This window comes from Arvicanthis niloticus, chromosome 2, assembly GCF_011762505.2.
Source record: "Arvicanthis niloticus isolate mArvNil1 chromosome 2, mArvNil1.pat.X, whole genome shotgun sequence".
Classification (NCBI taxonomy): domain Eukaryota; kingdom Metazoa; phylum Chordata; class Mammalia; order Rodentia; family Muridae; genus Arvicanthis; species Arvicanthis niloticus.
In genome coordinates, this window is record NC_047659.1 from 142,627,364 (window position 1) to 142,654,316 (window position 26,953).

The following is a 26,953-nucleotide window of genomic DNA, read 5'->3' on the forward strand; positions in this document are numbered from 1 at the left end:
GCTCAATCCTACCCAATTCCTCCTGCTTTTCTGTCTTTCCCCTTCCAATCCTGACACTCAGACCATACTAAGCACTGCTATTTGGCCTGGATGTTTTGTTTTTTTGAGACTCACTGATCTGCATATCCATCAACCACACAAAGCACACCCGTAAACTTCACATACCATATAGGTACACACACATATACACATCATAATTCATATAAACATACCCATAAACCACACACACACACCATAAACCACAAACGTGCACATGTACACCCACATGGGCCTGGACGTACGCTGACACACACACACACACACACACACACTCACACACACATACACACACCATAAACCACAAATGTGCACATGCACACCCACATGGGCCTGGATGTACACTGACACACACACAAACACACACACACACACACACACACACACACACACACACACATGGGCCTGGGCGTGCACTGGTGAAGCTTTGTCAACACAAAGAAGGACTGACCTTGGCTCAGGGCAAGTGTTTGGTTGATGGCTCCATGAAGTGAAACTGTCAGTGTTAGCAGTGAGATCCTGGCTTGTGGCTAAGCTGGCCCCACCTGTTGGGCTATCTTTCCTGCTGGGTTTAGTGAGCAGAATATTGTTTGAGGACCACTGCTTAGCTGAACAACCTTTGACAAGTTACTCACACTTGGCATCTGGTCTCCTGTGGTTGCTGAGATGAAGACATCCACTCTTTCTTCTGGGTGGATGAGCAGGGAGCATTGTTTATGGTTTTGAAATTTTCAGAGTAAATACTAAGAGTATCGATGGAATCTTCTAATCACAAAGGAAAGCCCCTCTCCCTCAGCTTCTCCTTGAATTGGTGTGTTTTCTCCTGCTAGGCTGAGTCCTGAAAGCAGGAACCAGTCCCCAACATCCAATGCAGGGGGCTGTGGACATGTGATGTGGCTGTACCTACTCCTCTGCCCTAGCCTAGGGCATCACTCATTGGGTGCCAGACACACACATTCTGCTGGCCCTTTTGAAGGTCCATTCTTGAACTATTTCTTGGGCTCTTCACATGAAAACCTCCACCTTTGCTGCAGTCTCGCCTCAAGAGCCCTCACAACGCTCCAGAGAAGTATTCTCTGGCCCCTTGACACAAAGAGCCGCCCAGGCTCTAGTCAATGCCTGGCACTGGCTTTCTGTTTTGGTTTGTTTCCCCTTTTTGATAGTATTACTCTGAAGTCTCAACTGGACTAGAACTTGGGATTCTCCTGCCTCAGCCTCACACATGCTGGGAGTACACAGGAAAACCACCACACCCAGCTATCCTGCCACTCGGGACCACATTCACGACTGTCTGTCCTCACAGCATCTCCCACAACCTGAAACTACGACAATGGTTCAAGATAACCTGCTGCACACTGGTCGCTGTCGCTGTCGCTGGACCCATTCACTGCTGGGTCCACCACACCTACTGTAGTAGCAGTACCTAAGACGGGATGTACTTGGAGTGAAGCGCTGATGAATGCATGATGTCTCCAATGATTAGTAGCTGGAACAAACTGCACTGGGGTTTCCTGGGACCATTCACGAGACTGTATAAACGATTTTGAACAACTTGTTTAATCTCTCTTCATCCTGCCAGCCATGCTCAGCAACAACACTGGGTAAAACGTGCTAACCTTCCTGAGTATTTGTACAGTTTGATTTAACAACATTTCCGCCAGCCCTAGTGGAGGTCTATCTTATTTATTTCTACTTACTGTGTGTTTGTGAGGGCATGCATATGTACCATGATGCAAGCATGGAGGTCAGAGGATAATCTGGAGATATTCTCTGCTTCCAATATGTGGAAGGTCCTAGACACCAAACTGAGGTCAGCAGGCTTGGCAACAACAGCCTTTATCTAAGCCATCGTGCCAGCCCTGTAAATAATTAAACTGCTAGAAACACTCAGAAGAGAGTTTCACATCATTAGTCCTAAAGAAACAGCAGCTTGGGGCTGGAGAGCAGACTTAGCAGTTCAGAGCACATACTGTTCTTTCAGAGGAAAGGAGCTTAGCTCCCAGCTATTACTCTGGGCAGCTCACAGCTAGAGGGAATCGGATACCTCTGGTCTCCATGGGCACTGTCTCACATGCACAAACCTACATACAAACACAGACATACAACTAAAAAGAAACAAATAAATAAAATAAATGGTGGTTTTGCACCACTGCCTGGGTAAGTGTGGCTCTCCTGCCCGAGTTTCCCATGAAGCAGCTTAAGCAAAGCATTCAGAGCCTTCTATTACCGTCTCCTTAGACCCAAATCTGACTGGTCGGGATGTAGATTCTTCCCCTGCAGCCTCCAGTCCTCTTTCCCAGTGTCACCCCACCCTTCTTCTCTACACCCCATTTCCAACTCTTCCACATCAAATACAAAAGAGGTCATCTGGAAACTGTCTCACCACACACTTTCCAGAATGCCCACTGGCTTCCTCAGCCTGACTCAGACTCCAATGTCAGTTCCCTTTCCCTGCGGCAGAATGATGCGGCTTCCATGATGCCTCTGCTCTGGGATCACTCTCTCACCTGGGCTGAAACCCAGTGAGTCTGCACTGTCCCCACTGTCTGCCACCCGCTCAGCTAGGGACATCTTAGGAGCAAGGGTCTCTTCTGCTTCCCTCCTCAGCACTTCTCAAGGCCTAGACCAGGCCTGCTGGAGGAGCCAGTGAAACATCTGTTACAAGGAAGAATGACTATCCAGACGAGGAAGCCAACTGCATGCCACCTTCTCTATCTTCCCCATCAGGGTTAAGACCAACTGGCATTTTGAAGGGCAAAACCACTTTGCAAGCCAAGCCTGATGGTGGAGGCCTATAACCACAGCTATTCCAAAGGTGGGGGCAGGAAGATGACAAGTTCGAGGCCCACAGAGCACATTTAAGACTCTCTTGGGTAACTTAGGGAAGCCCTGTTGTAAAACTCAAAAGTAAACAAGACAGTGGGGAGTGACTCAGTCAGTGGCAGAGTACACCCATAGCATGGGGGGTGGGGGGGGAAGGCGGCTAGGTTCCATCCGTAGCACCAGGAGGGAAGCAACATTTATTTTTATTATTATTATTATTATTATTATTATTATTTTATGTGTATGAGTGTTTTGTCTACATTGTCTACATGTACACACATGTACCATGTGTATGCCTGGTGCCTTCAGACTTCAAAAGAGGGCGTTGGGTCCCCGGGGGCTGGAATTCCAGCCTGCTGTAGACCACCATGCAGAGGCTGAGACTTGAACCTAGGTCTTCTGTAAAAATTAATATTCCTAACTGCTGAGCCAGCCTCATAGCCCTCAACAGCTTTCTTTTTAATTAGATTATGTTGCAAACATTCTATTTAAAAATTTTATAGCTGGGCGGTGGTGGCGCACACCTTTAATCCCAGCACTTGGGAGGCAGAGGCAGGCGGATTTCTGAGTTCGAGGCCAGCCTGGTCTACAGAGTGAGTTCCAGGACAGCCAGGGCTACACAGAGAAACCCTGTCTCGAAAAAACAAAAAAACAAAACAAAACAAAAATTTATTAAAGTTTCTCTGTGAAATGACTTGACTTTAATTTTGTGATGAAGAATGCCACTGACAACATTTTTTTTCTAAACACAGACAACCTCCAGGACTTCCTGACACTGTCTATTTGCCTCCTGGTAGCCCGAGTGGAATTAGACTACATCAGGCTGTAAGTAGCTCCTCTGGATGGGCCGCCCTGCTCATCCACCCAGAGGAAAGAGTGGATGTCTTCATCCCAGCAACCACAGGAGACCAGATGCCAAGTGTGAGTAACTTGTCAAAGGTTGTTCAGCTAAGCAGTGGTCCTCAAACAATATTCTGCTCACTAAACCCAGCAGGAAAGATAGCCCAACAGGTGGGGCCAGCTTAGCCACAAGCCAGGATCTCACTGCTAACACTGACAGTTTCACTTCATGGAGCCATCAACCAAACACTTGCCCTGAGCCAAGGTCAGTCCTTCTTTGTGTTGATAAAGCTTCACCAGTGCACGCCCAGGCCCGTGTGTGTGTGTGTGTGTGTGTGTGTGTGTGTGTGTGTGTGTGTGTGTCAGTGTACATCCAGGCCCATGTGGGTGTGCATGTGCATGTTTGTAGTTTATGGTGTGTGTGTGTGTGTGTGTGGTTAGTGGTATGTATAGTTCATGGTGTGTGTGTATGTGAGGTTTATGGGTGTGTTTGTATGACCTATGGTATATGTTTATGTGTAGTTTATGGATATGTTTTGTGTGATTGGTGGTATGTGTGCTTTATGGTGTGTGTGTGTGCGTTTGTATATTATACATATGAGGTTTTGGGGTGTGTCTGTGTGGTTTGCAGCTGCATAGTTTATAGTGTATGATTTGGGGTGTATGTGTATTGTGTGTCTTTGTGGTTTACAGTTCCTTCTAGGGTGTATGTGTATTGTGTATCTTTGTGGTTTACAGTTCCTTCTAGGGTGTATGCTGGGAAAGGAGCAGGATTGCTTTCAGGATGCATGTGTTTGTCTCTGTATAGTTCATCGGGTATGGGTGTGTGTATGTGTAGTTTATGGTTGATCTAGTAAGTAACTTCAGAGCCTACAGCTGTGTCATAAGCCTTCTATCCTGAAAAGCCAAACATTTTTACTCCCCGATCCTTCATGGGTAAATACACAGTGGTCAGTTTCTAACTTAAAGACTGCTCAACTGTCTGAGATTGGCTCTATTCTTCAAGTAGTAGAATCCTCAACTAGCTCTTAAATTATTTTACTTGACTGGAAGATTTTAGTAAAAACAGGTGCCAATGTTTGGATCAAATTTACATTGCACAAAGAAAAAACTCAATGGCTGCGTTTATGGCACAGTGCCTGCAATGGGGGTCCAGAGTGGTTGCAGTCTTTGCACAAAACACTGCCACAAATGCAGTGTGTAAGTGAGACACAGTGTGCTTTGCTCTGGAGGAAGTCTTTCACTCAAGGTTAAACCACTGCTCCCGACAGCATCTGGATTCAAAGACTCTATCTATATTCCACGGGCTGAGCTAATCCTCTTTTCATCAAAGATCCAGATGTCATTTATTGGCACCTTGCTTTTCTCATAAATAGAAATATGCCCTCTCCCAACTCCCTTCACTGATACCTCTTGAAAACTAAACATCTGAAAAGAAATGCAGTCTCCTGAACACTGATGTATTTTACACAAGGGTCTTTTGAAGCTAAATGCATCTTACAATAACTCACAGCATATTCAGAATGGAAATCCAGCCTTCCAACTCCTCCTGCAGACGTCTGATCATTTGTGACACTTTCATCTCATTTTTAAAAACCTTTTACTGTGGGAAATTTCAAGTATGGGAAAATGAAAGGCTAGTCCCCAGCTATTAGCTTCTCCAAGTCTCAGCGTTCTGCCACTGTGCTGGAGGGTCCCTCCTCCCAACGTCTTGTTTACTATTTGTTATGGAGTTTGAAAGCTGATTTCACACACCAAGTCATTTCACTCATGAATGCTTATTGCTGTCAGGGCTCTTCCTTTGAAGAAAAACATGATACCATTATCATGACAGAAAAAAATAAATAGCAATTCTTAATATTACCTAATACCCAATCTCACTTCAGTGCTTTTTCTTTTCACAGTGGTTCTGTTCAATGGAGGATCCAAATTTGACCACATACTGTGTGTTCTTGATTGGTTTCTTAGGTCTTTTCATATGTGCCACCGAGCCCTCTTATTTCCCATTCATCCTGCCCAGGTATACATTTAAATACATTTAAATGCTAACTGGATCAACAGATCTTATGGACAGTAACACCTCTTCAGCCTCTGCAAGATATAAGCAAACCCCAACATTTGAAACCCTTAGGCAGACTCTGAGGTGCCCTGACCCCCCACCAGCAACGCCACTTGAAAACCAAAGGAAGATGACCTCCCCTACAGACACTCTCAAGAGAATTCAGATCACTTCAACAAGTCAGTCCTAGAAAATCCGCATCTTTTCTGTGCTGCTTTGGCCTAGAGACTCTGAATGATTTAGAAGCAAGGCACCCCCTCACCATGCCTTCTTCTTGAGATTAGCCAAACTTAAATCAAGAATCATGAAGCAAATCAGACAAGCCTCAGAATCCATTACTGTCATCAGTAATGTATCAGTCATGTAACTGTAACAATATTAATTTGTACCTAGACCATTCAGGATTTGTCATTATAAAAAGGATGACCTGCACACTGCCCGCAGGAATCTGACCTACACCAAGAATCAGTCCTTTTCAGTGGCTCTCAACCCGGTGGTTCATAACCCCTCTGGGAGTCAAACGACCCTTTCCCAAGGTCTCTTATCAGATAACCTCCATATCAGATATTCACATGACGATTCATAACAGTAGCAGAAACATAGCTATGAAGTAGCAACAAAAATCATTTGATGGTTGGAGGCCTTCACAACATGAGGAAGTATACTCGAGAGTCACAGCTATAGGCAGGCTGAGAACCAGTGGCTTAGATAAACTGCCCAAGGAAAAGACAGATAAGGCACCATCCAGGAGCATTTGTAAGGTCAGTCTGCCCAGTAAAACAAAAGGAACAGAGTCAGAAGGAATCCACTTGTCTTAACATCCATGGCACACTAGATGAAACACTGACCACTCTGATTCTCATCCTTATCTACAAGACAGGCTAATCCCACACACTTCCCAGAGTAGCAGCCAACATTTCCTGAGTGCTTACTGTGCACAAGGACTCATATCACCTTCTTTTGATGGTTTAATCGTTGTCACAAAATCCCTCATTATGCAGCCCTGCCTGGCCAGCCTGGAACTCAGTATGCATTCCAGGCTGGCCTCAAATCACTAAAAGACTTATGAGGTAGGTTGCTACTATGTTCGTTTTGCAGAGGAAACGACCAGTAAGGCTCTGAGTGGTATGGCGGCCTACTCCAGATCCCACTCCAACTGTAGTGACCCAGGACTTCACCTCAGGGCTGACTCAAGAGTCAGGCCTCTTCACCGCTCACTTTTCTTTTCTCTCCAAGTGTCATGCTACATTAATAGAGTTGACACCCCACCCTAAAGTGTTGCTCAACACTGCAATGGTCTACCAAAAATTCTCAGTCAACATCAACTCGTATCAGGGACTTTCAGGTAGGGAAGGGAAGAGCGAAATAACTCAGGGTTGGGACTTGGAAGCTCCGGGTGACTTTGGTGATTTGTATCATTTGAGGTGTTTTGGCCTCAACCACCAGCAAGCCTCCCTGGGTTTGGTATTCCTTTGCTACCCTCTAGCCTGTGAGGGATATCTAGGAAATAGTGGCTGTTTCTAGTTCATCTTTGTAAATTCACAAACCCAACAAATGGCCCAAGGAGGTAGAGGGTAGGCGCTGAAAAAAAAAATCTGTTAGATAGAAAAGCCAAAGCTTCATCCGTCCATTAACCACAAATTGGAACTTGCACTTCGAAGGTGGCATCTCTCTCAGCTACTGTCCCTTAAAATAATTGCAGAGAAAAAGGGTCACACTCAAACCAAGGAAAGCAGTGGGCTCCATCAAGACATGGAGCTGACCAGGCCCACAAGTCCAGTGGCGCTCCCACGCCCTAGCTATGGACCCAAGAAGGTTCCTCCCAGGTTGGGACTTGCTTTCCCTCTCACAGCTCCCAGAGCAGCTAAAGGAGAAAGTGACAACAAGGCAAAGTTTCCAACAGACCGAAGACCTAGCCCGGGAAGGAAGGCCACCTGAGGAAGCGAGCTCGAGGTAGGCTCGATCTGAGGCTCCCGTCCCGTCTAAGTGCACCCCACAGTCCTCTGAGAGGGCCCCAACGAGGGGCGGGGCGCCCCAACTGTTACTTACAGTCCTTTAAGTCATCCTGCAAGTCCACAAAGTACAGAGGGATCTCTGAAAAACCAAAAGACACACGAGGAGCTACATAGAGGCTGCGCAGGCGGCGAGTCCAGGGCTCGCGGGGGTGGAATGAGGGGGTCTCTCGGGGACGGGTGGGGAAGCAGCTGGAGCCCCCGGAGCCTAGACCCACTCACCCGCCATCTTGGGATGTGCTAGAGGGCGGGGCCGGAGGCGGGGCGAGACCAGAGGTTACGCCCATCCATTGCGCTCCACCCACCCGCCTAGCCGCACTCACCCGCCATCTTGGGATGGGTGGAAGGTGGAGCTAAAGGCGTGGTAACTCCAAGATTACGCCCCACCCCGTTCCGCCCACTCCTTAGAGAAGATGGGGCTGGGGCGGAGCTGGGGGGGTGGGGCGACGCTGAGGCTCCGCCCCCCGGTGCTCTGCCTACTCGCCTGTGAGCCGCGAACCCGCCGCCCCGCCCTCGCGGAGAAGGTGGCTGCCGAAGTGGGCGGGGAGGTCAGGTGACCCAGCTGGCGTCCCAAGATGGCGGCCGCGGTGGCGCCGAGGAGGCCAAGGCGGTGTCCCGGCTGTTGAGGTGACTCCGCGGGACAAGTGACCGGTCGGCCGGACCGGAGGGCGGCGGCAGACGCACGGCCTCCCGAGTGCGCAGCCGGGACTTGGCGGTGAGGCAGCGGCGCCGGGGGATGCTGGTGCTGGGCCGGGCCTCTCCCTCCTCAACTTAGGGCGGCGGCGGGCCCGCACCCCTGGTTCCCGGGCCATGGCTCTGAGGGAACTTAAAGTGTGCCTGCTTGGGGTAAGTAGCAGCGGGCCGGGTCCGGAGGGTCGCGGAGGCCAGGTGGGCGGGCCCCGGCACGCCAGGGACCCTTGCACCCCTTTACGCTTTGCATGGGACGCAGCCCCCCACAGTTACCCTAAGGGCGGCGGGACCACCAGGCTGCGTCCCACCCAAGGTCCCGAGGTATCAGGGTGGCCCTCGGCACCCCGGAGCGACGCCCTCTCCATCCCACAGTGAAGTAGCCCACAGGTAGTTTTCTTCCAACTTTACGAGGGACACCTCTAAAGTTAGCCAAGTCTCTGAAAGTTAACCCCCCAGCAGGTCTTTAGGTTTTATGAACCTCCTTGGCCTCCTTTCAGCAATGTGGGATGGTTTTTGAACTTTTGGGACGTCTTTGACACTTCTGCAAGAGTTACTTCCCAAAGTTCGCTCTTCACTATAGCAGGGAGGAGTTCATTACCAGGAAACCTCCAGGACTTCGAAGGTTCAGCTTCCGGTCCTCTCACAGTAGTTTGGCCTTTTCAGAGCCTTCTGATAGTCTCCTTCCTGAGTTTCTGTTTTAATGACCGAAAAAATATTCCAATAACTACATGGTTTTTGCCCCTCAACAGGGTGGGGTTAGGGTTCATCCCGGATTACTCCCTAACTTGAGACTGCATAGTTTTACTGGTATATGTTAAAAGGCCAGTGAGTTCAGTCACTTTTCACACAGAACAGAAACCTAAGAGGTTTTTTTTTTCCTTTGGGAGGGAGCAGGAGTTCAGTCCCAAAGATTGAACCCAAAACCTTGAACATCCTAGGCAAGCCCTGCCACTGAGTTGTGTGTCCCCAGCTTGCTTGCTTCTATTTTTTAGCAGGATCTCAAAAAGTTGCCCAGGATAGTCTTGAAATCTCTTCTCAACAAGCCTTGAACTTGGAACCCTCCTGCCTTTGCCTTCCAAATTTGCTAAAATTGTAGTCCTGTACCACTAGGCAGGCCAGCATGGGTCTTTCGCCCCTACCTAGTGTCTCTTAAAAGCTACAAAGTCCATCCCCAGTACTTTCAAGAGGGTTTCTCAGCGTTTGGCCATGACTGGCATTGAACTTGGTTCATAGGCTAAGAAATCTGCCTGCCTCTGTCTCCCAAGTGCTGGAATTAAAAGCGTGCACTCTTATGCCTGGCCCAAGAATCCATTTGGAAGTATAATAACTTCACTGACTTACTACAAAAGCCTGCTTGTGTCTCTCCATCTACAGATGGAGACGCTTTTTCTGAAATTATCCGCTTTATGCCACAAAGTTGTTTTGGGTGTCTACAAGTGGGTTAGTCGTTCCCCAGTCACCCGTCTTACTCTCTTTCAGGATACGGGTGTGGGTAAATCGAGCATCGTGTGGCGGTTCGTGGAAGACAGTTTTGATCCGAATATCAATCCAACCATAGGGTAAGAGAACAAGTGTATTTAGCATACATTTATCTCGGAGTGCATGGAAAGTCATCGCAAGCAGAAATGTGTTACTGGTGTGACTCCTGTTGTCTTGAGTGCAATGAAATTTTGAATTGCTGGGTCTCGACATTTCCAAAATGACTTCAGACTTTGAGAATAAGAACTTCAACATAGAAAAAAGAATCAGTTGGCATAGGATTTACAAACCCAGTTACACCTTGAAAGAGAGCAAGTGAAAGCACATCCTGGTATAGTTCTTGAGGGCGTATCAGTTAAAACCTAGTTTTGGTCCTTGAGAAGAAGTAGAATTGGATCCGAACTCTGTTGAACATTGCAGCACTAGGGATAGTACTGAACTAATGAATTAACTTAGAAATGTTGTGGTTTGGGGTGTTTTTGTTGGTTGGTTGTTTAGGCTATGTTTGGGGGCTTTTTTGTTTTTCAAGTGTCTGGTATTTTTTGAACTGTTGAAGTTGACTAGAGAGTTGTTGAAGATTTCATTATTTTTGATTAGGCATGTGTATGTTTGAGTGTAAGTCTGCGAGTGTGAATGTGAGTGGCCACCTTTGAAGGCCAGAAGCATCAGATCTCCCTGGAAGTGGTTATGAACTACCTGCTATGGTACTGGGAGCCAAACTTGCATCCTCCAGAAGAGCACTGTGGTTTAACTGCTAAGCCATCTCCCCGTCCTCTTAGAGACTGAACAAAAATCTTACTATTTAACTCTCATGGGGTGACCATGGAATTAACACTAGTTTTTCTCTTTGAGAACTGGAGCTCTGCAGGATCTGCTACTATGTCAAGTTTGTACAACTAAGTAATGACTAGACACTTTCTATCTTTAAAGAAAAGCTGTCTGTGGTTCATCCTCAGGATGTGATATGGCTTTGTGCCACATAAGGAAATGCTTTACAACTGTGAGGGCAACGTCACAAGACTGCTGCTTGAGAATTTGATAAAATCTCCAGGTCTCTTATGCAAGGGGGCATGGAGATGAAACCCACCACTGTGTTTGCAGTGAAGACAGTGCCCTTCTAGAAGAATTGGGTGTGTCCATGTGTTTAAAGTATCACCTCATGCTCCTCAGGGCTTGTTGGTACCTGCACTGCAAAGTGAAATGCAGAGACAAGACATGCTGAGGAGTCAGTGAATGACAGCCGAGTGAGTCACAGCCCAAACTTCAGAACCCACACGTGCTAAGACACCACTCCCTTTACTGTCAGATGAGTAGAGAGAAAAACTAGGAGACTCTTCCTTGCCTTGGCTCAGTCAGGCTCCCATTGGATCAGACTGCAGCCATGGCTCATATTTTATAGGAAAGACTACAAATCCCCCTCCTTTAGCCTTGCTTCCTCACTTCTGAGTAACAGCCCAGTGACTGGGCCTCTGGAGTGCTGGGTTCCCAGCTCCTAGTCACTTTCTCTAGCCTACACCTCTGCTGCCTGTCTACCCTGCTGTCTTCCAGCAGTGGCACAGCCCAGTCCTGCGCTTAGGCTGGAAGAGAACCCACCCCTTTCTCAGTTGTTACTTTATAGCCTGTTATCAACATAGCTCGTCCCACCATGTCACTAAATCCACCTTCTCTGGCCCTGGGAGCCACTGCAAACCCAGCAAGCCCAGTGAGTATGTTTCAAAACCTTTATTTATTTATTTATTGGGTACCAACCATGTGTCAAGTATTCTGGGTGCTGTGATTTAAAGCTGGTGTCAGCAAACTGTAGCCTTGTCCTCTGCCTTCTTTCTTGGTAAATAAAATGTTACTGAAGCAGTCACACCTGCCTCTGCTGTTCCCAGGCTGTCCTGACCAAAGGCAGGAGTCCTGTGGCTCACAAAGCCACGATTTGCCACCTGATACTCTGGCGCTTTTATTTATTTGTTTTTGCAGCATGGTCTTCTCTAGCCCAGCCAGGCCTGAAACTTACTGTATAGCCAAGGCTTTCAGTCCCCTGTGTGCTGGAAAAACAGGCATCATATGTCTACCTGGTACTTCTCAGAATACATTTGCAGAATCCTGATTTGGACACACTCTGTTCCTGCCATGATGTAGATGTAGCTTCCCTGTAGGTTAAGACAGAGATGTGTTCTCTGTCTGTTGTGTAGAAAATGACTCTTTACCCTCTCCCTGTGATAGCAGCACACGGCAGGCCCTGACCTCTCTGGCCATGCTTGATTCCTTCAGGGCCCATGGAAAATGTGAAGCACTTAAAAACTCTGACATTTAACTACTGGAAGGTGAGTGGATTATACTTGGCAAAAAGAAAGTTAAGGAAGTGTGTATTTGGAGAGAAGTATGCCTGTTGGTAGCGAGGAGTGGTAAAGAGTACCCTGAGCAGCCAGCCTAGCAGACTAAAGGACCAGATAGACAGAGGAGGGGCCAAGAGGCTAGCAAGGACAGAGGACAAAGTGAGACCTCCAAGAATGGCCATGGAGACAGGGATCAGGCATGGATCTCTAAAGATGGGGAAGGAGCGAACATGAGAGATGCAGACCAGGCATGATGGAGCAAGGTACTTTGTCTTTGGTTCCTTTCCCTCCCCCATCGCTGCACTCTTTCACTGGTACGTCTTGGCCTCTCTTACTGCTCAAGTAAACGTTGGGCTTCTTCAGATCATGTCCTCCTCTTTGTTCCCAAAGCACCCTTTCACCTGGGTCATATACCCTACAGTCAGCTTCTCCAGGCCTTTGCCTTGTCTGCTGGCCCGTGTCTCCAACCCATGATTTGGACTAGCTCTCTAGAGGAGTGGATGCCTATCTCTCCTCTACTCCTAAGTGTGTGTTCTCTGATGGCCCAAGTGGGTTATGCAGTAAGGAGTTCTTTGATGCAAAGAACCTTACTGTTTGTGGACTTAAGTTGAGAACTCAATAAGGAACTTCAGTGAGCATTGGCTGGAATTTCCAGGTTAGTGACTAGAGTTCTGTTGGATTTGTCAGGTTTATGCTTACTTTGTGGGGTTTGGTGAGAATTCATTGATGTAGCATAGGAATTGTCTGATAAAGGTCGACATTAGCTGGTCAGACAACCACAAGCTGTGATCCCGTCCTCTGGGAACACATGTGGAGGACGACGAGGCCCTCATGGGGATTCTACACCACTGGGATGAACTGTGGTAGTCCTTAGGAACTCACTGTGTCCCTTGGATGTGTTGGAGTAGTGAGATTGCAGTCACTGTGGCATGTGAGTGAGTCCCATACCATTAACACCAAATTCTCTCCCAAGAGCCAACCTGAAATAGCTTCTACTCTCCTGGTAGCCTGTGCCCTCAGGGGCCCCACAGACACCTGGCAACTCTACATGCTTGTGACCATACTTGTGAATACCCTTTGAGAGAGAGACTTGGACCTCTGTTCCTCTTTGTCTGGGTAGGGAGCAGGACTAGCATGTCTTCAGATATTGCAGTTCAGCCTCCTTTTCCCAGCCAGTACCAAGGCATCAGTTCTCATCCAGAACCCCAGATTGTCACCTGACATGGAAACCTTCCCAGTGGAGCACAGACACTGGAGTGCCTCTGAACTGCCGCTCTGCCACTTGCTAGTTAAATCCATAACCTGTTTCTTCACCCAAGTAAGGGTTACAACAGCAGCACCTCCTTAGTGTTTGAAGGGTTCGAGATAATGAAGATAAAGTGGTTAGCAGAGGGCTAAAATTGTCAGAGCTCAATAGATAGCATTATTCTGATGTGCTATTTTAATGCTTTTTCTGTGTGTTTCTAAGAGCTTTATTCCCAGTATGCATGAGTATCCCTCTTAGGAAAGTTGAAGGCAGGAGGATGAGAAGTTGCAGGCCAGCCTGGACTACATAACAAGATCTTCTTTTAAGGGGGTGCGGGGCTTACAGGAAAGAATGGTGTCATAGGGCTTTTAAGTTAATCTAACAGCAGTGTCTACTCTGACCCATTTCTTAGAGGCAACCACTGTTGCCATGGCGTGCAGCTATTTTCTGATCTTTCCTCCAGATCTCCTCACAAGCATACATAACTACCACCACCAGTTTAGGCATTATCTACTGATTGACTCTTTAAAGTGTAGGGTCTAGCTGTCCACCCACCTCCTGGACATTTCTCTTTCCTCCATTTTGCTATTACAGGTCTGTCATTGCACCACAACATGGCCAATGTTTGCATGCACACCCTCGTCCTAGGCTGGCTGCACATTTCCTAACTCTCATTGTACTTAGTCGTTGTGGGCTTGCTTAAGTGACTTAATCTCTTTATGCCTACATTTGCATTTTGGGACTCTGATTTCTTATGGAGATGGTTGTGAAAATTGGGGTAAAGTACATAAATGTAGTGTATAGTGTCACCTTTTGTTCAAATCTTGGGCTGTTTGCCTGCCATTCTTACTACCTTGGGTGTATCACATGGTCATCTGTGTATTAGACATTACTTGCCTGTGTCTTGCTGTTATATGTTCCATTCTGTGACAAACCTTTGAACTCTGAATTGTCTTCTGTGGAACAAAGTTCTCACTTGGATCTGTCTACCTCCCATTGCTTGATCTCTTTGGCTCTGCCCTTCCCTACTCCAGGTGGCTAGAGAAGCTTCTTCCAGTCTGTTTTTAATTTTCAGATAAAGTCAGTGCTGGGTACGTGCCTCTGATATGTTTTGTCTTAAAGCTCTTTCTTTCTTTCTTTCTTTTTCTTTTATTGAGGTGTATTTATGTTACTGCATGTGTTACTCGTGTACTTTTATATTACTGAATAGTATTCCATGGCATGAGATACCAAACTGTATTCATTGGCTAATTGATAAACATTAGAGTTTATAAAATTTTTTTGGCTGTTATGAATAAAGCATATCTATTTGGATATAAATTTACTTTCAGGTATATATCTAGAGTCCTAGAAGTCCCATTTCTAGATCATGTACTAAATATTTATTTAATTTTTTTTCTTTTTTTTTTTTATTTGTTTCTTTTTTTTTATTTTACATTTTATTTACATTTAAGATGCCATCCCCTTTCCCCATTTCCCCTCCCTAGAACACCCCTGTCCCATGCCCCCCCCTTTCCTTTTTGCTTTTATACGATTTTTTTAAAATGTTAATCAAAGGATTTATAAGTTTGGTAATGCTCAATCAGAAGCGTAACCCAATACCCAACCTAGATATAAAAACTATCTTTGACTGGTGGAGACATGTGAACGTCTGCCTCCATGCCCCCTCTCTCTTTCTCTCTCTCATCACCTAGCTTCTCCTCTTCTTCATCTTCTCTCCTTGTTCCATCTCTTCCTCTCAGTACTCCTTCCCACTTAGCTCCTCCTACCTATCACTCTTCCTGTTAAAGTAGAACTTTTCTCTCAAAATACAATTAGAGCATACTTATTCCTAATTGTACCAGAAAGGTACAAGATAGTCCTAATACCCAGTCCATCATTCTGTTGACTAACCAGAACCTCTGTCATCTCTTCTAACTAAAACGCTTACTTTTGATCCTGGCTTTTTGGCTTTAGAATGAATGTCAGCTGAAAACCATCTACTCAGATCTTTTCTCTCAAAGTAAATAGCCAGGATTGGTTATGAGACTATAGGTCTTCAACCCCATCAGAAATCCAGAATGACTGAGTTAACTGAAGTTATGGGAAGCACTAAGCATAGCTTCTAAAACTTAGCCAATTTATAAAGACCTCTGAACACCTGAAAAGCCCCTATACTACTGAACGTTGGAGCATCAAATCTTCAGCCTTCTGGCCCAGAATCATCTGACAGACCTTAGTGATGCAGGATTATTAAGGGCTGATTACTCTGTCTAGGCATGTGTGTCCTTTTCTGGACAGTAATTTGTCTGTAGATGGAGAGAGGCAATTCTTGCCTAGTGGCTGTCACCGCACAACTGGAGTATCTCCAAGGATGCTCAATTTCTTCTTAGAATCCACGACAGGAAGCTGTCAGGAGCAGACAGGTCTCTAATCAAAATGAACATTAATATATAAATATTTGTAGCGTCAGTTCTATGGACTTCTGATGTTTTGAAAACCAGCTATCCATGTAAGGTAACCTGGACTGTTGTCTGTTCACTCCTCTCAGCTATTTCTAAATAAAATGTGGAAAACACCCTAACAATAAACTCAAAACCATGAATTTGCTATAGTCCCTTAACTCATAGGTTAACCGTCCCAAATCAGTTAAAAAAGGGCTGGGTCTAAGCCTTGTATTCCTAAATGTGTTATACAGGCACAATGCCCATGAGAGTATCAATATTCATCTCATTTTTATATTAACAAGAGGCTCGTACCAATGAAAACCTTAAATTTGAAATCAAAGTAAATTTTGTACCATTTAAGAAATTATAACTTCATCTTGATAATAATTATACAGATTTCTACCAATAGGTTATGGCTATGCAATAAGTCCTAGCTAATCCCCCCTGTTCCAACAAAACCACTACTTTTCCCTAGAAAGACAGACCATTATTAACCACATTAGTCCCCAAGCTCAGGGAATAGGGGCGCTGACTCTTCTTTAACTTCTTCAAGCTGATTAAGGGCATTGAGATTTTAGAAGAGGGGTGGGGGGAAGAGTAAGTTGATAAGCCTCTGATGCTGTGTCTTCACTGAATCCAGATGGAATTCCAGGACATCGGATGTTTGGGCAGGTCTGTTCAGTATGCTTGATGAGTAGATACACCAAGGCTGTGTATTCTGCAATATACAATTCTCAGAACAAGTTTTAGTATCAAGAAAAAAAAATTTCCCACCCCCAGGGAGCTGACACTTTTTTTTTAAAGATGTTGGTTCTGACGACTTTTTTTTTTTTCGATTCTTAAAGTTGGTTGTAGTATTTACGTTTCAGATTTTATCCCCTTACCCTACTTCCTCCCACCACCCAGAAACCTCCTATCCCATCCCCCTCCTCATGCTTCTATGAGGCAGTGACTGCACCTACCCCCCTCACTATCTCCTCCCCGCCCTCACATTCTCCCCCCACCACCCCACTGTGTGTTCATTTTCTTTATGGGACCAAGAAACTCCTCTCCCACCTATGTCTGGCAAGGCCATCCTCCCCTACATGTACCTCTGGAGTCTTGGGTCCCTCCCTATGTGTTCCCAGGCTGGTGGCTTAGACCCTGGGGGGCTCTGGTTGTTTGGTATTGTTGCTTTCCACCTGGGGTCACTAACCCTTTCTGCTCCTTCAGTACTCTCACTAAGTTCTCCATTGGGAAACCCCTGATCATATCAGTGGTTAACTGTGAGCATCGTCCTCTGAGTGTGTTAGTCTTTGGCAGACCTCTAAGGAGACAGCTATATCATGTTCCTCACATTATGCACTTCCAGCCATCCACAACAGTGTTTAGCTTAGGTGGCTGTACATGGGGTGAATACCCAGGTGGAATGGTCTGATGGTCCCTCCTTCAGTTTCTGTTCCATGTTTTGTTTCCCTATTTGCTCCCTTGAGCATTTTTGTTTCTTGTTCTAAGTAGAACTGAGGCATCCCCTCTTGGTCTTCCTTCTTCATGAGCTTCATGTGGTCTGTGGGTTGAGTCTTCGATAATCCAAGCTTTTGGGCTAACATCCGTGGAGATATGTTTGTGTAACTATCTTCTTTTGGGGTTTTTGGAAGATTACTTTCTTGCTTTTTCTAGGTTGTAGTTTCCCTCCTTGTGTTGGAGTTTTCCACCAATTATTCTTTGAAGTGCTGGATTTGTGTTGAGATACTGTGTAAATTTGGATTTGTCATGGAATATTTTGGGTTCTCCATCAATAATGATTGAGAGTTTTGCTGGGTATAGTAGTCTGGGCTGGCATTTGTGTTCTCTTAGGGTCTGTATGATATCAGTCCAGGATCTTCTGGCTTTTATGGTCTCTGGTGAGAAGTCTGGTGTAATTCTTATAGGTCTGCCTTTATACGTTACTTTGCCTTTTTCCCTTACTGCTTTTAGTATTTTTTCTTTGTTTTGTACATTTGATGTTTTGACTATTATATGGAGGGAAGTATTTCTTTTCTGGTCTAAACTATTTGGAGTTCTGTAAGCTTCTTGTATATTTATGGACATCTCTTTCTTTAGGTTAGGAAAGTTTTCCTCTATAATTTTGTTGAGGATATTTACTGGTCCTTTAAGTTGGGTGTCTTCCCCCTCATCTATACCTATTATCCTTAGGTTTGGCCTTCTCATTGTGTCTTGGATTTTTTTGTATATTTTGGGTTAGTAGCTTTTTGCATTTTGCATTTTCTTTGACAGTTGTGTCAATGTTTTCCATGGTATCTTCTGCACATGAGATTCTCTCTTCCATCTCTTGTATTCTGTTGGTGATACTTGTGTCTATGACTCCTGATCTTTTTTTTAGGTTTTCTATCTCCAGTATTGTCCCTTTGTGATTTCTTTATTGTTTCTACTTCCATTTTTAGATCCTGCATGGTTCTGTTTAATTCCTTTTCCCGTTTGGTTGCATTTTCTTGAAATTCCTTAAGGGATTTTTGTGTTTCCTCTTTAAGGGTTTCTATCTGTCTACCAGTGCTCTCCTTAAGTTCTTTGAGAGTGTTATTTATGTCTTTCTTAAAGCCCTCTATCATCATCATGAGAAGTGATTTTAATTCTGCTTCCTGCTTTTCTGGTGTGATGGGGTGTTCAAGGCTTGCTCTGATGGGGGAGCTGGGTTCTGATGATGCCATGTAACTTTGGTTTCTGTTGCTTACGTTCTTGCTCTTGCCTTTTGCCATCTGGTTAACTCTAGTGCTGCCTGTACTTGCTGTCTCTGACTGAAGCCTGTCTTTCCAGTTATCTAGCTTGTGTCTGATCTCCTAGGGGTCCAGATGTCTCTGTGATCTTTTCCAGCTGCACTGATTACAGTGGTACCTCTAGGATGCCTCAGGATATGGTGCTTCCAAGGTAGTAGTCCAGCTAGGTGTCTGCTGTTCTGGGTGCAGTGTCTCCTCTAGAATATCTCAGAATATGTTGTCTGATGCTCTGAGTTCAGTTGTTCCTCTGTGGCTCTGGGTTGAGTGGACCTTCCAGTATGTCTCAGATGGAATCTGGGGTCCACACAACAGCAGACCTGGCAGAGGTCTGATCCAGGCCTCAGATCTGAGACCTAGTTTCTAAGACACTGCCCAAGTTAGAGCGCCTAGGATCCCTGCTTCCTCTGGGTTCTTGGAGGTTGGGGGCAGAGCTGCCACCCAAGATCTGCTCAGTGCTCTGGCCCAGACCGGAAGGAACCAGTGTTCCGGGCCGGGAGTGACTTCTGGGTCCTTTTGGTTCCCGATTACTCCCTGTTTAGGGCGGGCCCTGCTGTCTGCTTACCTAAGATACTGCCTGAGTTAGAGCACCTGGGATCCCCGCTTCCTCTGGGTTCTTGGAGGTTGGGGGCAGAGCTGCCACCCAAGATCTGCTCAGTGCTCTGGCCCAGACCGGAAGGAACCCTATTTAATTTTTATAAGAAGCTGTCAGTTTTCCAAAATATTTATGCCAGTTAGGTGTAGTGATACATACATTTAATCCTAGCACTTGGGACATAGAAGGCAGGAGGATCTGTGAATTCAAAGCCGGCCAGGGCTAAATAGCGAGGCCCTGTCGCAAAACCAAACAGAAAAGTACCCATAGTATTTTATGTTTCATCCAGGACAGTGTGTAAGTTGGGGTGATTCCACATCCTTCCTAAATCTGTCAGTCCTCTTTGATGCCAGCCACCATACCACCCCACTACCCATGGATGCTCTCACCTTTCCTGCACTTATTCCTGTCTATTCAAATATTTGTCTAGTTCCAGGTGTGTTGTTCACTCAATCAATAGCTTTTGATTCTACCAGTGTCTTTTGAAGAACAGTTTTTCCATTCTATTCATAACATTGACTTGTATCTCATATAACCCAGATGAGAAGGATTTTTTTCTCCTGTGTTCTAGTTTCTGTTTTTTTAGTTTTGGTTTTGTTTCTGTGTTTTGAGACAGTCTCACTAGATACCCTGGCTGGCCTAGAATTCATAGAGATCTGCTGCCTCTGCCTCCCAAGTCCTGGGATTAAAATGTGTTCTTGATCTAGAAGTCCCATAGCTTTCTTCTAAGATTGACCTGAGGGTTGTTTCTCCTAGTGTGTCTGTTGTGTAGGGTGATGCTTTTCCTGTGCTCACTCAGCCATTAGCTAGTGTGGAGCTCAGCGGCTGTTCCAGTAAATGGCCTTTGGACCTCTATCAGGAATGGACTGCTATGTGGGGAACTTCTCACTTCGGAAATCTGGCAGTCATCTAGTTGTAATACTTTTCAAATTTGTTTTGTGCTTATAGGCTCTTTGCATCTGTGTCTAAATTTTTAAAGCATCTACTAGAAATCTGACTGGGAATCTTCTGACTAGTTTGGGGAAAACTGATAATCTAGCAGTACTCCGATCCATGAACACAATAGCCTCCTCTGTTCTTTAGGTCTCAAAGTGCTCTCGCTCTCTCTGTCTCGCCCTCCCCTCCCCCCCCCCCCGCCCCCTTAAATTCACCTTGTAGTCAAAGCTGATCTTGACTTTCTAGTCCTGTCATCTCTTTCACTTGATTCTTCCTGACAATGCTTTTAGTTGTCACTGTACAGGCCTTATATATTTTATCTGAAAATAATACTTTGTTTTCTGGTTTTGTTTGCTTTGAGGTTCTTTGTTGTTTGGGGGCTTTTCTCTTTGGAGCTGGCTATTTAGGAATAGGGTCTCAATGTGTAGCCCAGGCTGTCCTAAAACTCATTATCCTCCAGCTTCAGTCTGGTACTATAAATGGCCTTTCTTAATTTTAGTTGCATGCTAATAATATATAGACACACATTGCTGTGATTTTGCTGAGTTGGATTAGCTAAAGCAACACCTTTACGAGTTCCTTGGGCTTTTCTTGGGTGAATCACTCACTGGTCAGGCACTTTGCTTCTTCCTTTCTGGTTTATACACATTTGATTTCTTCTACGGCTTTATCACACCAAGTAGACAAGTGTAATAAGGTGAGGGTTAGGGTCCTCTGTTGAGGTGTGAATAGCTAGCACCTTTGTGTTCCTGACCTTTTGGCAAAAGGGTCTCATCTGGCCTTTTTACAGTTAAACTAAGTGGCTGCTCCTGCTGTCTGGTTAAGGATGTCCTTTCTACCCTAAGTTAATAGAAATTGATTTTAATTTTATTAGGATATATGTATGTATATCCTCCTTTTAGCCTAGAACATGCTCAATCCTTGAAGGTTGTGTGTTTACTACTCTATGAGGTGTTCAATGTATGAATGTTAACAAAATCATGTGCTTATTAATAAGGGCATTTGTATGACCCTGTTTTTCTGTTGCCCTAAAAGGAGTATTTCAACAACTCTGTATGAGGCCTTGTCTGATGCTCTAACTTGTTAATCTTTATTTTTGCCTAGATAACTGAATGTCAGTGTATGTAGCATGTTTTCTTGGTGCCCCCCTCCCCTGTAAGAATGCTCGTTCTGGATTTGCTTGGGTATATGAGTTCTCTTTGCATATCTTAAACTTAACCTGTTGATGGCTCTGTATTTCAAGCAGGTTTCTTACGGATTGCATCTGAGTAGTCTTGTTTTTGCATGCACTCTGACAGCTTGACCTTTGCCTTTGCAGCCTCATGGAGAGCCACTTTTACTTGGAGTGTTTACATCTCTGCTACCTGATAGAGTTGCTACTAGCCATATGTAAAAGTAGGGTCTTCTGTCGTGCTGGCTACATCTCAGTCCTGACCAGGACTGCGGTGGCTCTAGTTTAGACCCTTTCTGTATATAGTAAGTGTCAGTGTGGTTTGCTTTAAATCTGCCATCGTGCTGCCTTTTCCTGTGTCCACAATTCCTTTTTATTTCCACTGCCATCTTATCTGACTACCTCCTTTATGATGATGAAGATGAAAATGGTCGTTGCCTAGGGTTACAGTCTCTGATTCACAGTTTGTGTTCAGACAATAGCATGAATTCACGTGCTTTGTGGGTGCCTTATAAGCACTTTCTGAGGTTCTTGTGTTTTGTTTTCATGGATTCTGCTGTGAGTTTGCTGTGTAGTAGTGGTCTTTTATAGGTGCCATTAGCCTTTTCTGTTCTCCATCCTTGTGCCAATATTAAACCCCTCTTTTTTTTTTTTTTTTTTTTCAGTCTTTGTAATAAATTGCAATCCCCAGCGTTGGTTGAGTGTTTTGTTATTCAAGACTGACTTGGCTGCTTTAGGTTGCATTTCCATATCAATGTTAACAATCATAGTGTCTGCTTTCGCACACACCAACATGCTGACCCTCGCTGTGGTTTTGACTGGCCTTCCATTGAATTTACAGAGCCATTTAGAGAATGACATGTTAATCTTGAATCCTAGTTTATGACTATGGATTATGCCTCCATCCCAAGTGTCTGTATTCTTTGTTTTCTCTTCTCTAGTGTATTTGCACATCTGTTGTCAAAATTATTTCAAGGGGCTTGACGTTTTTAATGCACTAGTTTGCTATGAAAATGGTAAGTGGTTCGAAGTTCACTGTTGTTGTTGTTGTTGTTGATTGTTGTAGTACGGTTTGGTGTGTAACCTTGAACTTGGAAGCATCTTACTTAAGCACGTGAGAAAGGTATATGCCACTACATGGAGCTGCCACTTGAGGTTTTGAGCTTTCCTCCAATGGCCTTCCTGAATTTGCTTATGAATTCACTTACATATGTGCAATGTTTTTGTGTTTTCTATGCACAGTTTTCTGTCATCTGGGATGGGCTTTGTTAGGCCTTTGACTTTGCATCTCTATTTTTGTTGGCTACAGAGGATTTCCTTATTTCAATAAGGAGTGAAGCCTGGGGTGCTCTGACTGCTGTAGTCATGCTGCAAGAGATTCACTGTGCACCAGGAGATGTGCTCACGAGCAGACTCTGTGTGTGTGTGTGTGTGTGTGTGTGTGTGTCTGTGTTTGTCTGTCTGTCTGTCTGTCTGTCTGTGTGTGTGTGTCTGTGTGTGTGTCTGTGTGTATCTGTGTGTGTGTGTCTGTGTGTGTGTGTGTGTGTGTGTGTGTGTGTGTGTGTATTGTATGCATCCCTTACCAAATTGTTCAAAGAAAATATCCTTTTCCTTGTCTGCTAGGGTTAATGGTGTTGGCTTGGTGAGCATGTTTTTCTCTCTGTCTGTACTGGGCTAAATACATGCCATGTGATTATCATTGTTGGATTTTTGTAGCATCCGTCTGTGCAGATCGTGACCTGTAGATTTTATATGTCACTGATGTCTTAGTTTCCTTGTTGCTATAACACCGTGGTTGTCAACCTGTGGGTCACAACCCTTGGCAAATTTCTGTCCCCAAAAATATTTACATTACAACTCACAACAGTAACAAAGTTACAGTTATGAAGTAGCAATGAAACGATTTTATGGCTGGGGGTCACCACAGCATTAGGAAGGTTGAGAAGCATGACAAGCGGAGTTTCTGATGGGAAGCATCTTAAGTGGGACAGGTTACTTCAGCTAACAATTTAAGGTGACACAATCCATGGTGACAGAGGACATGGCAGCAGAAGAGAACAGCTAGACACATTGCATCTGCAGTCAGGGAATAGAGAGCTGGTAGTCAATTGTTCTTTTCCCCCGTTCATTAGTCTAGGCACCCTTCATGATCTTCCATCCTCCATTAACCCAATATGGAAACTCCTTATAGATGTGCAGGATTGTCTCCTAGGTGATTCTAGATCCTGTCAAATTGAAAACATTAACCATTACAAAACCACCCCTTAACAGCTTAATACCCAAGCATATTGCTTTTAAGTTATAACCTTCCACCCTTGTTTCCATAGACTCACAACCATCTCACTGTGTAAAATGCATCCAGTCCAACTTCTGAAGTTCTCATAATTAACAACATTGTTAGAAGTCCCAGTCTTCTTAAATTCAAGGCAATCTCTTAATTATGAGCTCCTAAAAACTAAAACCATGTTACGTAATTGCAGTGTCCAGTGGCATAAAGTCAATAGTTACAATTCAAAACAGCAGGAGATGGGAACGTAGCAAGGAAGGACTAGGTCAGAGCAAGACTAGACCCAGCATTACACACTCCAAATCCTGCAGCTCAGTATCTGGCTTATGAATCCCATGATGGAATGATCTTGGCTCCAAAGGACTTGCTTGGTTAGCGCCATTCCTCTTGCTCTGCTTCCTGTAGCACACATAGCCTCTATTTGGCCAGCTCCACACTGTAACCTGCACCTTTTCTTGTGGATGGTCCATGGTCCTGGAATGACTGATATCTTGGGATCCATTGCAACTTAGGCCTCACCTTCACAATTTCACGATGTGTCCACTTGGGTCTTCATTGCAGGAACTGTGACCCCGCCACACAGCTGGCCTCAATGACTTCTGGAATCTCTTGATACAGGACTCTGTGATCACCCTTAGTCTTTCATACCTATGAAACATGGACACCACTACCAGATTCTGCCGTGAGCCTCAGGTGTAGCCTTGCTTCCTGAGCTACAGTTGCTTCAGTCTCTTGTGTGCTGACCCTAGGGGACACTTCCCAGTTTTCCAGCAGGATACCCCTTCAGACATCCTTCCTCTGGGCTCAAGTGTGTTTGTGTATGTGGTGTATGTGTGTGTGTTTATATGTCTGTGTGTGCTGTATATGGTGTGTCTATGTATGCTATATGTGGCGTGTGTCTGTCTGTGTGTGTCTCCCAGACTGTCTGCATACTTCTTTCCCTGCTGAAGTTTGCATTTTTCATGTCTCTATCTCTCACTATAAAAGATCTTAATAAGAGCAGCAAGAACTATCATGCCACATCCTGAATATTCTCTTGTCTTGAAATTACTCCATTCATCCTCAATAAGTGTCTCAGGACCCAGGCAGAAGATAGAATATAATTTTAATGGCCTGTAGCCCAGTTCCTAGTTTACCTCTGAAACTTGCTGAGCAAGTCTTCACTGTTAGCACTCTGATCTTCTAGCCGTGCAGCAGGCTCTGCTTACAGTCTGGTCTCTGTAGTGCGCAACTGCAGACTCCTCCACATTCCTTCTGCAGATTTGTAGAGCTTGCAAATCACCTGATCAGATTTATCATAACAACAAACCAAATTCTCAGTACCATTTTTTTTTTTTTTTTTTATTTCTTTGTCACTGTTACAAAATACCTGACAAGAAACAGTTTAAGGGAAGAAACAGTTAGTTGTCTTTGCAGAGCAGCGGTAGTGTACTTCTCTGTGTTTGCCCAGGACCCAACCATGGACATTTAGGGTGGGTCAATCCAGTCTGGAAACTCCTCCTACAAGTCACCCAGAGGCTTGTCTCCTCAGTGATTCTAGATCCCTTCATATTGATGGTATTTAGCGTTACAGTGTCCTTTAGTTGATTGCTACTTGTTAGGATTTGCCTGTATATAACTGAGACTGTGATGTCATTTCCTTTTCAAACTTGTCAGATTTGTATCAAAGTTATGCTTATTCAGTAACACTGCTTGTATAAAGCATTCCTTTTTACTCTTTGAATGATTAGTAAAATTTGTCAGTGTTTCCATCTGGGCTTCAAGCACTCCTTGTGTAATAGAGTTAATTAAGGAGTGAATTCCATTCATAGTTGTAAGATTGTTCATATTCAAATTGTCTGTTACTTCTGGCTCTGGTTTTGATAGATTGCACTCTTTAACAGCCTTAACTCTTCCATGGACTTCCATCTTGCTAGTTTATCAGCATAAGGCTGCCAGGCTTCCTACTGACACCAGCTTTCATTTGGGATGGGTCAACTGTGGTGTCTTTGCCTTTGTCTTGATCAATATGTGAAAGCTCCTCCTCTTGTTATCAGTGGATTGGTCACTAACATTTAGTCTTTTGTTGCACATTGTGCGGGCTAATTTTATGTCACCTTGACACGTGCTAGAGTCATCTGAGAGGAGAGAACCCCAGTTAGGAAAATGTCTTTATAAGATTGGTCTATTAGGCAAGCCTGTAGAGTATTGTCTTAATTAGTGATTGATTGGGGGGGGAGGGGTGTATCATGGATGGAGTCATCCCTGGGCCAGTGGTCCTGGGTTCTGTATCCTGGGTTCTGTAAGAAAGTAGGTAGACCGAAGGCCCTGCGCCTTCCTTGGGCAGCAGAGTGGGGGAGCAGGGCCCCGGGTTAGGGTGTTGAGCCAGCTACCCCCTCCTCCCCGCCCCACATGAACACCAGAGAGCTGGCCCTTTCACTCACCTACTGGGGGTGGGGGTTGGGAAGGGGGAGGAGTGACATGAGCATCATGAGATTAGGAGAGCTGGCCCTGCCATTCACCAGCTATAGCACTTGGGAACGTCATCCCCACACCTTGACTGGGCAACACAATAGAGCTGACTCTGCTGGTGTATACACACACACACACACACACACACACGTGATCCCTCCTGAGAGCAAGAGAGCAGACTTTGCTTCTTGTCCCTTGCCCCTTGCCAGCTGCAAGACTGGATGCGTTAGCCAGGGCAGTATTAGAGAACTCACCCTGTAGCCAGGCCCAGATCCAAGGCTTAGAATTGGCCCACTCCAAAAATCTACCTTATCTATGAACTGCTGGAGTGCATGAAAGGGGGCCGGTCCTGCAGATCCAAAGCTGCAGGACCTCCATGACACAGGGCAATATCATGAGGAGTACGGTGAGTATCTAGTACTGATAGAGTAGCAGAAGCCAAGGGCCTCAGACCAGACCAGTGACTCACTGCAATGCACTCTGTAAGTAAAGATGTGTGGACAGCAGACTATACTGTGGGATACACTGACACACTACAGCCTCCATGTCGAGATGTTTTCTATATGTTTTGTATATTCTTGGTGTTATTTTTATTTTCTTTGGGGGCAGGGAGATTGCAGAAGCTGAGGGCATATATGAAAGGATAAGGAGATGAGTGGGATTGGGGTGCATGATGTGGAATTTACAGAGAATTAATAAAAAGTTATTTAAAAAGAAAAAAGAAAAGCAGTTTGAACAAGCCAGTAGGCAGCACCCCTCCATGACTTGTGCATCAGCTCCTGCCACCTGGTTCCTTTCCTATCCTAGTTTCTGTCCTGTCTCTTC

At 45.1% G+C, this 26,953-nt stretch overlaps 2 protein-coding genes across 12 annotated transcripts in view; one reads left to right on the forward strand and one right to left on the reverse strand.

Annotated features, from left to right (window-relative positions):
- LOC117703469 (uncharacterized) overlaps positions 1–8,020 on the reverse strand; it is an 83,260-nt gene extending 75,240 nt beyond the window's left edge. For 2 of the 10 annotated variants that reach the window (XR_013109061.1, XR_013109063.1), the window contains exon 1: positions 7,808–8,020. The gene's annotated coding sequence lies outside the window, so the exon portion shown is untranslated. The remainder of the gene's footprint in view (positions 1–7,807) is intronic. The other 8 variants (XR_004606167.2, XR_013109065.1, XR_004606169.2 and 5 more) reach the window with 6 other exon arrangements.
- Positions 8,021–8,252: 232 nt separating this feature from the next.
- Positions 8,253–26,953, forward strand: part of Rab22a (RAB22A, member RAS oncogene family) — a 52,406-nt gene continuing 33,705 nt past the window's right edge. Inside the window, exons 1-2 of one of the 2 annotated variants that reach the window (XM_034494833.1) lie at positions 8,253–8,616; positions 9,940–10,019. In XM_034494833.1, the coding sequence (XP_034350724.1) occupies positions 8,581–8,616; positions 9,940–10,019 (116 nt within the window). In that variant the 5' untranslated portion in view covers positions 8,253–8,580. The remainder of the gene's footprint in view (positions 8,617–9,939; positions 10,020–26,953) is intronic. The other variant, XM_034494834.2, reaches the window with a different exon arrangement.